The sequence below is a fragment of the Ixodes scapularis genome, unplaced genomic scaffold, assembly GCF_016920785.2.
Source record: "Ixodes scapularis isolate PalLabHiFi unplaced genomic scaffold, ASM1692078v2 PGA_scaffold6__148_contigs__length_123643588, whole genome shotgun sequence".
In the NCBI taxonomy this organism is placed as follows: domain Eukaryota; kingdom Metazoa; phylum Arthropoda; class Arachnida; order Ixodida; family Ixodidae; genus Ixodes; species Ixodes scapularis.
Window position 1 is genome coordinate 111,319,842 of NW_024609881.1, and position 14,783 is coordinate 111,334,624.

The following is a 14,783-nucleotide window of genomic DNA, read 5'->3' on the forward strand; positions in this document are numbered from 1 at the left end:
ACAGATGGTACACATGATTTTGTGCCACGTAATATCGTAAGAATGTGCCCGATTTCAGCATTATTAACAAGATACGCTAAGATTTTAATAAAAGTATGAGCGCAGCAGTCGCATACAGCCGGCGACATAGAACGGAAATATTACTAGAACCACTTACAGTACAATGCGTTCATGCTGAACTCGCCACCGCCAGATGGCGTTATTTTTTAAATGTGTCTATATTTTGGATAGGGCATGACATTTTGGTAGCTCGCCCGCTGCAGAGGGAAAAGCCGCAGAAACATTATAGGCATCGTCATCATCATCATTATGATTATTAGTCTACTTTACTTGAGGAGCTACTATTTCCACAGAAAGACACCTTGCTCAAACACCAGAGGAAGAGTGCAAATCACACATTTGGACATTCACTAGCTGGTTCCAAGCTATGGCTGGGTTGTCTGCTCCATGCAACCCGTGCCTAGTTCCAGGCTGTTTACCTTATCTTTGTTTAGGTGGTCGAAATTGGCACGGACGTCGTCCAGTTCGCTCTTCATCTGGCTCTTTTCTTTCTCCACCCTGTCGGGTCACATGACAGTCAAATGGGCTACTTGCACGGGCTTATTTGCTCGTTGCCCATGGGGGAATTCTCTTGCCTCAGTTCTAGGACTGTTTTTTTTTTTTTTACCACGAGATAGGTTATTTTCGGACATCGCTGTTTGAATTCACAGTTGAGGAAAGCGAGTTTTTAATTCTCGAATATTATTATAATATTATTTCCGAACCATTAGCCGCACGGCAAGCAAAGCAAGAGAGAGATCATACACTGAGAGATGAAGTTATATCACCCTGAAACAGTTAATGGGGTATTACAAGATAATTATAGAGCTGGTGTTGCGAATATATGTAAAGTAGGACGAGGTACTGATCCTGCCAAGTTTTAGACAGTGAATAAATGCGAGTCACTACCCATAAGAATTAATCTGGATTCCCATTTAGTAAAAAATCAAATCAAAATTGCCGTTATTTGACAGCTGAAATTTAGCTAGACGTATTAACAATGAAAAACGTCACTTGATGTGGAGTCTATTTACACCTAGTTACACAAAACATTCCGAATAATGTTATGCACACTGCTTTTCAAATACCTGCAATAGAAAACATTGCTGACAGATGAGCACTTCCTCCGTTCCTATTCGAGACGATTGATACAGTCAGTTAGTTCGTCGAAGATTGAGAAGAATACAACATGATTCCATATAACACAAACAATTATCTAAATTGAAAGTCACTCTTCAGATTTCTAGTACATATAATTTTCACCATGACACACCTTTCTATAGGCGTCAATGTTAATTCGAGTTCAGGACAATGACCATAGAGATATTACCTCACCCTGGTTGGTAAGGCTAATTGAACAATTATCTAAGTTCGCTCAGGTGTCCATCTACTTCCACAAGGGTGTATACATGGCAGGAGTGCTAAAAGGTAAACAAAGATAGGTGTCGGGGGTTGGCTGAACCAAAACAGACACCCACTTGGCCTTGTGCTTGTTGAGCTGGTCGATCTGCTCGGACATCTCGGCAACGGTGTCGTTGTGCTTCTTGCGGAGGTTGGACATGGCCTGTTCATGCTGCAGGTTGGACTCCTCCAGGTCTCGCCGGAGTTTGGACAGCTCGGCCTCGCGACGCTTGTTCAGCTCAATCTGGGATGACGTGGCACCGCCAGACTCCTCGAGGCGCTCGCTGAGTTCTTCGATCTCCCGAGCCAGGTCGGCACGCTGCTTCTCGGCCTGGGATGTAGCGAGCGCACCGGAGAGACGGATGAGACATCGATGGGTCCAGCGTGCTCTGAGAAGTGACTCAGTACAGTATTGCGATATCTCTGAAGATAAGATGACTATGTTGGTAACTCAGTGAGAGTATCAAGTCGTATAGCAGACGATTGACGCGACCATGCTTGGTGAGACGCCACAACTGTGAGCAGATGCTTCCACGAAATCTGTGAAAACGTACTTATGGTTATGGCGTCTCACAGTCAACAATCGGGTTGACTGCCTGTACCATGATCTCATATAAAAGTAAAACTGGTGGTGCGAGCAGTGAACCGGGATAAGGATGATCATCAGAGAAAGCTTGCAAAAGGTGAAAGAGGATGTCTTGTAGAGGGGGATAATAGTTGAGGCCATATATGTCAATGATTGGCTTGAAGTCAGTGTATATTTCAATTGACGAAATCGACTTCAATACAAAAACCATTTGTATGTTAGCGGGAATAAATATTACGAAAAAAAAGTTGGGCTAATTTGAGGAGTAAAATGAAGTGGTTGAAAAACAGCAATTAAAAAAAAAAGTGAGAACAAGAAGACAAAAGCGAAAACTATGCGAAGAAAAAGGAAGAAACACAAAAAAAGAGGCGTGAATGAGAAAAAAAAAAGAAGTGAGAGAGGAAATAAAGAGTGGAATATAAAAGAACGAGGGCGAGGGAGAGGGGGCAATGACCGAAATGGCCACCAGATGGCTTGTCGATTGCTCACCTTAGCCCTGGCTTGCCTCTCGGCTTCCAGTTCCTCCTCGAGCTCCTCGATCCTCGCCTGCGAAATGACGAGCCAGGAAGCATCAATACACAGTCACACCAGGCAGAGTGGCAGAACTCCCAGACACACCAAACAAGCACGGCAGACCACGGGCTGGGCTATTCGGAGCCTGCTTCCCAGTGGAGGAAGCCCATTCCGTTATCCCAGCCCCAGACCTGTCACTCGCGGTCACCGACCGACCACGTGGATGGTAAGCGAGGCACGTCGGCACGCACGAACCTTGCCTCTGCGGTACACAGCACAAGCGTCATGGTTAGAGGAGCCTAGTCGCGAAAGCGAGGCGGCCGCACTGTCGCATCCCACTCAGAAAGAGGCGCAAGACCTCGAGCCTACTTCATAGATGATGTGCACCGTGGCAGGACTCGAAGACAGGATGGGCTCCTGGGCCTGCCGCACAAGCTTCTTGCTCTGCGCACTGAGTCGGTAGTTGGGGGACATGTAGGGTCCCTTCTGGAGAGGGTAGAAGGAGTCGTCCTCCAGAGCGTCGCCGGCTGAGCGCCTCGCCAGCGGGCGGCTCGTGTCGGTCGGAGTCGGACGGGAAGGCAGGTAGTCGCCGTTGGAGACACCGTTGGCCGTGCCGTTGAGCACGCCGTTCACTTGTAGGTCGGCGTCCATGGTAATCCAATGGGTTTCGGAGGGTCTCGAAGGGAAGGCTCGGGAGGGACTGGGCAGTGGGAGGCCCGTGCGGGAGGAACGTCGACTCGGGACTGAGACCCCGGCGTCGCTGGAGCTGCCTTAAAACCAGCCTCAGAGGCGCCCCGGGCGAAATTCGATCTGGCGACGCCCACGCCACCGCCGTTCGGGGCTATTCCCAAAAATACCTCGGCCGGCAGCACACCTCGGGACCGCCATAAATATGCTTGCTCCCCTGAGTCACGCAGGGCTGCACGTTTCGGCGCCGAAGCCCGCAGCCCGTTTCTGGACGCCTTGCAGACTTCGGCGCCCGCTACCTGTCGAAAGGTAGACCGTTGGTGCAACGGCCTTCGGGTCACGTGAGCCTCATGCCGAACGGCATCGACCCGGCAAGGTCTTCCGATGGGTTCCAACGCATTCCTGCTGGCTGGCGTGTATCGCCCGTGGTTAGTGCGGCACGTCAAAATGTATTTGATGTACGATCAGCTGAGTCCGCAGTTGGGCGAAACCGGAACGCCAGGAATTCGATTCTGAGCACGTCGGTATGGTGACTATCTTTAGTCTTTTCTTTCAAGGACAGGCTACTGCAAAGAACGTCTGGGACTGTCTTTCGAAAAGGAAGCTGTAGCCTGAGACTGCGTGGGTGTCATCTTTTCGTGGGTCGCCAGCTTCCAGTTTGGTTACGTTTAGCGGCGCCGCACATGTAACTGGTTCTGGTTGACGCATAGGTGCCAGAATAGAAGTAGGCATTGATCTAGGCCCTTGAATGTCGTGTCGTCGTAATGCCGGTAAACTTTCACCATTTGCTGTTTAGTCAAAGAGTACTTGTACTGTTCTTGAGGCTAGCTTCGTTTTAGGCCCTAGTTAGGTTTCGGTTTTTAGTTCTTCCGGAGGGCATTTATGTGAAGCCCAGTATATACTTTCTTCGTATTCCAATGTCTTTTTTTGTGAAAACAACGGAAATAGTTAAAGGATATTGAACATGGTCACAAGAGGAAGGGCTCCGAGGAAAACCTTAAACGGCATTCGACGACTCGCTGATAAAATTGACAAAATAAATTTATCAAAAAAAGAATACTAGGTGAAGATATGTTTTCTTTAGCAAACCTGCTGCTGCCATATTTAGTTATTTTCAAGAAGCCCTTCTAAGGTGTTGACTTGTTTACTGAAGTGAAAAAAAAGTCGTCTCAAAATGAAAGAGGGAACTTGAGCGTCCGTCGCTTTACATTCTTAGCCCCTTTTCAAGCCTTTTTTTCTTTCGGGTATGTGACGCGCGGAACCGTAGAACCGAGAACCAAGTTCCGTCGTCTGGAGGACCTTCTTCCGGTTTGAAGCGCGTGGTGCGGTTCAAAAAACGAAGCCAACAAGAAGACGGAAAGAAGAGAGTCCTCACGCCAATGTTTGGCTTTCCAAACTTCGTCTTGTTGGATTTTGTTTTTGTCTTTTCGCCCGACACCATTTGTCATAGCTTCTTTGGGAACAACCCTTGGGACAAAGCCCCCGGGTCTTTCCGTTTTTAGCTTCCCCCCTCCATTCAATCACACCACAGAAAAGCTTCCAGAGACAGCGTTGTCTGGCGCAACCGACACTAAACGGCGTTACAAAACACATTCTCCACCGTCTCATGCTTTCGAGGCGGTGACAAGCGGCAAAAAAGACGTCTGCTATCCCAATAAAATAAAAATAAGTAAGACAATGTTCTACGCTTGTCTGGAGTTCTGCACATGAGCGATGGCTTCATCAACTAAAGCTTCCCATCGGGCACCAGCAAGGGTCGAGTCACTCTACGATCTTTCCACCGATTTATCACCGAGGCGGAAAATGCTGAGTCACTGGGCTGTAGAGGCGTTTGGGCAGTCTGATATTTCAAAGGGGGCAGTGCGCGTGCTCAGAGCGCATTCCACAAACACTGTTGACAAAAATGGCGGCGCGCAGAGGGCGATCTGTGTAATGGCCTCTAAAAACTCTTTTGGCGGCAAAAATCTCGGGATTCTATAGTCATCGACAGCTTTAAAAAAAGCCTGCAGGGCGTGCCCTTTTATGTTAATTCACGATCCTTGCATCGTGATTGGTTCTTCGGAGTTCTTACCGGCCGATGGCACAATCTGATTGGTTACGAGGCGATAGTAGGATGCTCAAGGCTGGCCAAGCCCTGCGCTTCTTAAACTGCCAGGGACCATATAAGTCCCTAGATTCTTGCCGCCAAAAACGTTGTCATTGAGCATTCCACTGATTGCCCTCTGCGCGCCACCATCTTTGACAACTAGGCTGTGGAATGATGACGCCACAGCGAATGCGCAGTGTCGAGAAGCAGCGCGTAGCCTGCTCACCGTAGTTGGAAAAGGTCGTGTGCAAAACGCTTCCTTAAGAACCTCTTTTCTTGCCTGTGAAATACACTGGACGTCCGTCATTTCTATGTGTGGATGAACGGTGGCAAAAACGGAGCTCAAATAATTTATTCTGGCGAAAAGGTAAACTGGGCGAAAAAATCTGAGTGGGATTTTTTACCTCCGTAGTGCTCCTTCTGAGTTCTTACTTTTAAGTCGAAGAAAGATTGTTGTTCGGATTATTCTCTTGGACGGGTAACGGTGACTGGCGACATGGTCTGTTTCGCATCACCCAGGACGTAGTAATGTTAAGAATTTAAAATTGTAGGCGCCTTTGTTCAGCGCCTACAATTTTCAGCGCCTACAATTTCTTGTGTGTTTTCTCTTATAGTCTGAACTTTTATTTAAACAATTGACACTTATCGGTTTTCGTTCCAAATTTTTGTTTCTAGCAAACGTGGTTTTAAGTGGTAGCTTGTCTTCGGGCTCATATATTTCTATACTTCTAGAAGTTGTATGATGCCTCTTGGTTGTCCTGATTTTCTTAAAGATGTGCGTAACTCATAAATCACTTACCGTTTTTCAGAGAGAGGGGGGTAATACGTTTTATTGTAGTAAAAATCTTTCATTTAATTAACCTTTTCTTTCAATTAATTATGGTGCGCAGAACTTTAAGCTAATGCTTTGCTTAACATAGACCAAGCAATGCCACATTTATTCGTTTTTCTTATTTTTTGCAGGCAACGGACATCCTCGCTTCTATCCGTAACAGGCCACGGTGATGTCTTTTTAAGCATAGTACGACCACTGGAGCAGTCAGAAAGAGTTGCGAACATTAGTAGTTTACATGGAGCTAAAATAAGACAAATTGTTGCGGAATTGTTAAGGAAAGTAAGAGACAAAGGGCAATCCTCACCTGGAGTTCCTTGATCTGCTTCTGGAGCTTAGCAACAAGGGCCTGCTCGTCCTCGAGCTTGGCAGCGAGACTGGCCATCTCCTTCTCCTTGCGCTGCAGGTTCTGCTCCATCTCCTTCTTGTTCTTCTCGAGGTCCGCAACGGCCTCCTGGGCAAGCTTGAGATCTCCCTCCACCTTGCGCTTGCTCTTCTCGATGTCGCCACGGGCCTTCTTCTCGCGCTCCAGAGAGTCCTCGAGCTCGTCCAGGGTCTGCTCCAGCTTGGCCTTTACCTTGTTCAGGTGGTTAACCTTGTCCTCTGTGGCCTGCAGGTCTTCAGACGTCTTCTGGCTGGCCTCCTGGAGGTGCTTCTTTTCTTTGTTCAGCTTGTTGATGAGCTCGTCCTGGTGCTGGATCTCGTCGTTGAGATTACGGATCTGGTGGTCCTTGGTCGCCTTATCCTGCTCGGCCTTCTGGAGCGCGAGCTCCATGTCCTCGATGTCCTTTTTGAGACCGGAGATTTCGGTCTCGAGCTTTTTCTTGGACTGACTGAGTGAAGCGTGGGCGTCTTCTTCGTGCGACAGGCGGTCGTTGAGGTCGGCTAGCTGACTCTCGAGGTCGCCCTTCTGGGTGAGCGCCTTGTTGAGACGCTCCTCCACGTCGCCGGCACCCATCCTTTCGGCCTCCAGTTGCAGGAAGAGGTCGTTCTTTTCCTGCAGTACCTTCACGTTGTGTTCTTCCAGGTCCTTGCGAAGCTTCTCTTCCTTCGCCAATGCTTCTTCTGTCTTCTTCAGCTTCTCTTCCAAAAGCTTCAGTTCGTCCTCCACGCGCACAGCAGACAGCAGGGGCTTGACCTGCATAAACATTATAATTATAATTTTAGTGGTCATGTCATCTCCACCAAATTGGAGTTTTGAAGAGGATAGCCGCGTTACGCACATATTTCGCTTCCTCCGTTTTCTTGATTTTGACACGACTAAGGTATACAGATCATTCCGGATGCACTCCAATGAAAAAGCTGCATAGCGAGGAAACTAAGCTTTGTCTCTATAAACGGGCCTCGAGATTTAGTCGCCTGGGATAAACACGAATCATCGACTTTTGCATATTGTACAATGAGGCACTAGTAAAATAATAGTTTTGAGGCAAGTCGAGTGCTTAAGAAGCATACACATTTTTTTTATATCGGACGGTTATAGTATGTCCAGATAGAAAGGAACATCGTGGTTTGAGTGTTTTAGACCTCTCATGGAAATATCAGAGGTTTAACGTAGCGAATTGCTCTTTTCGTAGAAATCTGAAAAGTACGTATTTCGATATTTCTCCTGTAGCCGTGGGGAAACCTCGCGCTTTTTGGAAGAGTAGTGGTTCCAGATCATTTACTAAAAGCAGCAAATGGATAAATATATATCTAGTTGCCAGATATGGTTTCCGCTGCGAATTAGATTTTATCTAGAGTCTAGTGCGTGAAAATTTCGGTTGCTGCTTAACAAATTCTGCAAGACATAATGTATTTTCAACATTAGCCGGATAATATCTTTTTCTTGGAGTGAAGGAAAAGGTTGAGATTACATTACAGACAGTAGTCTTCTTAACTAGCTTGTGGGAAATCGGTATTTAGTCGACTGTCCGAACTTTGGTTAGTGAGACACAGCAACATTGCAACGAACTCTTCAAGAGGGCCTGCACGGTTTATAGTTGTCACGCCTCATCGACAGCAGCCGAATCATTCGTGCGCTAAATTGTTTGTTAAGATTCCACTGAAGAGCACTGTCATTTTGAATAGTGGAATTGAAATTTATAATTAATTAAACTAAACCCCACCTTGCTGTACAGCTTCCACCAGAGCCAGTTGCGGAGCTGGAGGAACTTGCGGAGGTTGCGCTGGATGACCAGCAGAGCAACTCTGCAGGAGATGGAGACAATGTATTGAAATGTATGTTACTGCGCCTGAACTTCAAATAACGTATGCCTCGTGTGCGCGTGAATAAAGTACGACGTTATGTCCCTTTCAGCGAAATTTCAAGAGCATGAACACCTTCTTTGCTTTAATTTTGATAATCCTTTCATCACACAACTGAAAGCGTCGAAAGCTACGAACACGGGTACGACAGGCAGTGAAGCAAAGGCGGCGCGCGTTCACGCACTCTAACAGCGTGACTTTGGGCGCTACGGAGACTTCAACGCACGTATGACGCTAGTTAGCTTTGTTCGTTGCTTGGTTAACTAATCAGCAAGTCACAAAAAGCAACAAAACGAATATGATGAGCCACTGCATACAAAAGTTATGTACATCGGAAGAAAGTGCGTAAAAGAATGGGTATATTGATTGATTCGGAGATGAAACTTGATACTTGGGAGCACACTTAGTGTTAGGAACGTACTGAACGAAATATGACAGCTTATGAACAACAGGGCGTGACCAGTTCCGGGCATCTCCTCATCACTGGACGGCCGACGAGATCATGGCTCCTCGCATTAAAAAAAAAAGTCCGGTACCAATCACGCAGAGATGAACTTTATGTAGTAATGTTGTTCATTTGCCGAGAATATATTATAAAGTATGCCTGAACGTGCTTAACAACATCGAACGACGGGTGGAGTCATACGGGGTGAAAGGGGCGGATCCAATTAACTGAGACGCAAGAACTCAAACGTGACTCTTACATGTTCGCAGCGCAAGTATCCGAGGCCCTCCAACTCTCGTCCAACACCGGCGACGCACCTTACCAGCTATGAAGGGCTTGTGCTAAGCGCCCAAGAAGTGATATCAGCGGGTCTCAAAATTTCTGGCCCTCCCATTGGAGGGAACCGGCTCCGACTCTCCCCCTCCGCTTCCCATTTTGCGTCTGCATGTCGGGTATGCTCAAGCGGAGGCTCAGAGTAGACCCCGCATTTAGCTTGCGACCGTATGCTTCCTCCAAATATTAATAATCATCAGCGAGGACACCCATTTGGCGACGGCGGCCCGTCGTGTGGCTATGAATAGTGCAACCTAGAACGTTGATGCAGGTATAACCCTCTCTTACTTTTATTGCTTATGTTTCTTCTAAGATACCATTGGGTACGGTTCTTTTTTTTTCCCCAATGTAATACACTTTTCGTTTAAGTTGCATGGGGTGTATTACTTTTTGCGCGTTTTCAGGTTGTTTTTAGAATCTCAAGATATAAGTTTGCATCCATTTAATTACAGTCGCTACGTACATACAGGCACCAAGGGGTACCAGGGAGTGGCTGTTAGCGCGACGCACTGCGTTCGGTGATTGATTTAACCAGGCCGCGGGATAATCTGATCGACTGGACAATATTAATGAGATAGCTGGGGCTTGCTGTGAATGGTAGTTTACACGCAACGACTCTATAATCATCTGAAATGCGAAAACGTACACAATAGTACGTTTTCAAATTTCAGATAAGCTCAGCTTTAGGTTTGACTATATGCGAAGCGCAAGCTCGTCTGCTTCTTGCACGTTGGCTTGCCATGATGTCAGAACGCATAGCACTTATTGGCTGATTAAAAAAAAAATATAGCGGGTAGACCTCGAGGCGTCTAGCATTGAGGTCTACCAACTATCCTTTCAATGAGAGCCAATCAGAGCTCGGCGTTGTTATGACGTCACCCCAACTCCTGCTCAAAAGGCAGACGACTTGCTTTCCGCATGGTCACTGATTGCTTTAGGACTGCAAATTGTGGCTTGTTATGTTCCCACCCCTCGCCTTGTGATTGGTTCGTTGGCGTTCGTAGCGGCAAATGCTAGTATCTGATTGGCCGCGGACCGATAATGAGATGCACGGAACGCGCCAGGCGTTGCCGACGCTACGAGCTAATGGGACCAATGAAGTGGCGTCAAAAGTGCGAGTCACTTGGTCTTTTCTGTTTATGATTGGTTCAGCGATGATATAACACGTACAAACACATGACGAACATCACAATGGGGCCCTCTTGACGCTGTTTGATTGATCTCATCAGCTCGTAGCGTCGGCTGCGTCTTAACTTAAGATGAAACGAAGTATGGAAGCGTCATCTGGCTGACAACCAGAGTTGTCTGCTTACAAGCCTAATCAGCAGATGGTGCTGCTGAACATGGTTGCGCTCGTGGTGTTTACGTTTCCGATAAAGCGTTAGGACGTCGCGTGGATAATGATTTCGCGAAGCGCACCTCTGTTCCTTGAGCTTCTGGAAGTGCTTCTTGCAGATATACCAGCGAACGGCAGCCTGGATCATGGTCATGATCTTGCTCAGCCGCTCGTCGCGCATCTCCTCCAGGCGACCCAGGACACCGGCGCGGAAGAAGATCTGCGCCACAGCACGTGAGTCATGCGAGCCGTTCTCAAGGCAAAAACAGCTATTTCTGTCACTTTTGGCAGGCGGAAATAAACATTTTCAAGAGCTTAGCAGTTAATTGGTTAAGTAATCTCGATTTGCTTTGGCGACTGTCCTTATCAGAATGGCGAGCCATTTTGTTTAGAAGCTAAACGTTTGCTCAGAGCTAAATATAATTTATTAACCGGTGAATCGAGATATTCGTTGACGTTCAAAATAACTTGTTCATAGTCTCCTTTCGACTGGTCACTTTAAGATTACATATTACGCTTCACATTTCACTCTGACTGGTTAAGCACAATGAAGGCAACTCCTGCCCATGTATGAACCTTCTTACATCAAGGCTTTCTTAAACTAGGTTTCTTAAGACTTTACGATAGCTTAAATAAATCACGGTTTTAGTAAAACAACAAAGATATATATGAGCACACGTAAGAGAACTGAGATTTTACAAGAAAGGTCTAGTGGGATACTAGAGCTAACGAGCAGGGGGGATGAACTTCATGCTGTACAGAGAGGGTATTCTTACCTGCAAAACGATGGCACTTGTCGCACGAAGCACGCAGAAGTACTTACGTTATTGGATCGGACGTGAGTATAGTGGTTACAAAAACGCTATTGTAATGAGGATATTTGAAGAACAATTTCGTAAGGTATATTGAGTCAATGATGGGCTTAGAAACATAGTGAGTCAGTGGCGTGCCATCAAAAGGTTTGAACAGTAATAGCTGCTGCCACTTTTGACAAAAAAAAAAAAAAAACTGCGATGGCTTAGTTCTTTTTGTTGACGGGCACAGAAGTGGTGTTTTAGCTCCACTTTCTTTGTTTGTTTCAGTACGTGCAGAAAGTTGTCCCTCTACGTACATCGCAAAAGTGAACCGCCATAATTTCTCCAGGTTTAAAAACCCGCATGCCAAGAAGTTGACCCATTATTGGGAGAGGCTGGCCTGACATTATCTTCACCACTTTACCTCCTTCTGAAGAATGTTGAGTCGTCGCTGCCTACTTAATAATTAACGGACTTTGGTCTACCCTCTTTTGTTTAAAGGGTTTTCTCTTTTAATGATATCGGTTGTATATATTTCTGCTAGCGAGCATTAAATAAGACTGCTATAATAACCCCGTGACATAGATTTGAGAATTCCTATAGGAGCTAGTTACACCTTCATAGCGACGTTGACTCTCAAAAGAGTCAAGCGAGGCCCATCATTTGCATGTTACTTCTTGTTGCAGTATATTTTTTTCCTCAAAGCCTATGCAAATGAGAAGACCACCAATGGGCCGCAGCCATCTTTTGTCGCTCCGAGAAATTCTTATAGTCGCTTGATGCATCGTGAGATTTTATACCTTGGCTAAGTCTCCACCACATTAAGCCAACATTGGAAATGTATTTTTCTGTGTTTTTTTTTCAATGTGCATCTATAATGAATATAATATTAATTGTATTTTAATAATTATCGTTCGTGCCTCTTTCCATGCAGACTCTTTGACAGAGTGGTTGACTAAATTTTTGACACGGCTTGTTCTGCGTCAAGATGTTTGTCAAAATCAAGTCAATTGTCTATAAAAGGAAAAAAAAAAAAAACGATGCCGTTCCACCATCGCGTTTGAAGTGACAGTTCCGCGTGGCTAGAAGGAGAGAACCAACGACGTCGGTCCAGCACATACCTTAGTGAGGCCCAGTTGGAACTCGCTCGTGTCCAGTTTGGTGGCTTCGAGAAGCTTCTCTGTGGCAGCCCGAGCGTCCACGAATCCCTTAGGTAGCGCGTTAGGGGCAAGGATGGTATATCTACGGGAAGGAGGGAACCAGGAGTACAAGCGAATTGAAGGCCTGCCGTTGGATGCACCTCCGGCGAACCCTTCGATGATCGGGGCTAGGCCAACACCTCGCAGATAGCAAGGCCGTATCGCTGGAGTTCCTACGTCACCTGTTGGAGGCCAGCGCTTGGCACAGAGTATAGACACGAGCGGTGCGTCAGCGAACGGCTGGGACTCTTTTTCATTCAGCGAGGAAAGGAATCTTCACTGAACCGTGATGCAGCACTCGTGCCCAAACTGTGTCTCCGCGTTGACCTTCGTTAGGTGACGTCGAAAATCTAGCACTGTGGTCTGGTTATCTAGGAGTTGTCAGTTAGGTTGCGGGGTATTGGTTCGGGTTCGATATTAGGTTAGCTCTACCCGAACTGGTGTCAGGGTTAACGTGTAAGGTTTTCGTAACGAAAGCAGCAGGCGAGAGGGAGCAGTGGTGAGCACTTCGGAAGTAGTGGAGCTCAACTGGCGTGAGCTACGTGCAAAAATGCAGGCGCCCTAACCGTAAAGGCATTGCATTTAACTACTTCTGCAGTTACCTCGAAGCAATTCATGACTGAACTGCGTCAAAGTGGCGCAGTTATAAGGTGGCGAAGTGGCGCAGTCATTATAAGGAAGGCTAACATCTGATTAGGTTACGGTTGACTCTGAATTATTGCTTTGTGTAGTTCGTAGGTTCTTTCCGCGGTAACATTAGACGCACATGCTATTTGATATGATTTGAACTGTGTCTTGTGAAACTATTTTATCGTCACCTTTACGATTAGAATTCCAAAAATTGAGAACACAGATGCACCGAGCAGAATTTGCGAGAGCTGAATGATTATTGAATTGCATTATCAGACCGTCACCCTAATAACGCTCAGCTGTATTAGAGCCAGCAGGTTCGGGCGACGGCATGAACTTAATGTACGCTTCCGTTACGTACTGTGTAAATAATTAAGTGCACAATTAAAATCGGCTTCCATGACACGTATGTCACAATCGTATCTTTGCTAATTTGGTCATTTTCAAGAGCCGCAAAATGAGAATTTTCGGGTTATGATGGCGTCTTTGACAATGCGCACAATAGTCACATTGGGTTTCATTCTTGTGAAGGTAAAAGTGAAAGGGCAAACAAAGGTCATCGTTTCTTGAAAACAGGTTAGGAGAGTAGCCAAATGCAAGGACACACCATTTGGAGGAAGGGAGCCTGGGAGTCTGCTACAGGAAACTACGACCTCTAGTGCTACTGTTGTTAAGGGAATCGAGGTACCAGGCGTACCTTATGGTGTCCAAAGCGGTATTCGATTTCGTCTATTTTGGTCGCCTTCATGATTATCTCAGAGGCTTGTTTCGCTTCGATGAAGGTCTTTGGAAGCTCGCCACAGGAGAGGATATGGTATCTGAGAAGTCCGGAACCAGGGCCAGCCCGATTAAGATACGTAAACATTTGATAAGGGGATTAGGGTTGGGCACGGAATGATGAACGTTATGGGTTCAGCGGTAAACTATTATTTTTATCGGGTCAAGGGGCTCCTCAATATTTGTTACTTTGCATACTCACTACGTTTCGGATGTATTACGATTTAATTGCACCTAACAGAGCTACTGATGGTATTCAATGACATAATGGTTCCACACTGTCCTATATAAACGATCTGCTTATTCGTGGTCAACGCCAGAATTAGTCGAGGTTTTCGGGCGTAATATTGGCGTCTAACTGAGCCAGACCTAAATTTTCAGCTAAGAAAAATGGTAAAAAATTGGCTCCAGGGAAAAAATAAAACTTATTCAAAATAAGAGCGCAATAATAACAAGAACAAAAAAAAAAGAAGAAAAAGCTGCTTCAGTGCAAGGAAGTAGTCATGCCAAAAGGAGAGGCTAAAAAAAGGTGCAAAAAAGTGCAGGAAAAGGGGAATGGGAAGCCAAAGCATGCCCGTTTTTTTGTCACCTGTGTTCGGTACTTATGGTTGGGTGGGTGTGCGTGTGATGTCCATCGCACTATAAGAGACAGGGTGGCAAAACTTCGTAGCCGATGTCAGAGAAATTGAGGACTTACCACCCTCCTGTGCTCCCATGACTGTCGGTGGGCGTGCATGTGTCTCGCTATACTGGGTGAGGGCTGCGTGGTTCAGGGGTGGTTCGTGGTTCGGAGAGGCTTTGGGAGTTTTGATTTTGGTCGCAGTGTTTTGATGAGGAGGAAGAAGTAGAGGGCTTGTATTCGGACACAACCAGGACTA

At 46.3% G+C, this 14,783-nt stretch overlaps 1 protein-coding gene across 3 annotated transcripts in view; it reads right to left on the reverse strand.

Moving 5' to 3' along the window:
• LOC8053920 (myosin heavy chain, muscle) overlaps positions 1 to 14,783 on the reverse strand; it is a 66,099-nt gene that overhangs the window by 8,747 nt on the left and 42,569 nt on the right. For all 3 annotated transcript variants that reach the window (XM_029978171.4, XM_029978172.3, XM_040501722.2), the window contains exons 20-24: positions 10,589 to 10,725; positions 8,253 to 8,334; positions 6,452 to 7,282; positions 2,516 to 2,572; positions 1,518 to 1,771 (exon numbers count right to left, since the gene is read on the reverse strand). In XM_029978171.4, the coding sequence (XP_029834031.1) occupies positions 1,518 to 1,771; positions 2,516 to 2,572; positions 6,452 to 7,282; positions 8,253 to 8,334; positions 10,589 to 10,725 (1,361 nt within the window). The remainder of the gene's footprint in view (positions 1 to 1,517; positions 1,772 to 2,515; positions 2,573 to 6,451; positions 7,283 to 8,252; positions 8,335 to 10,588; positions 10,726 to 14,783) is intronic.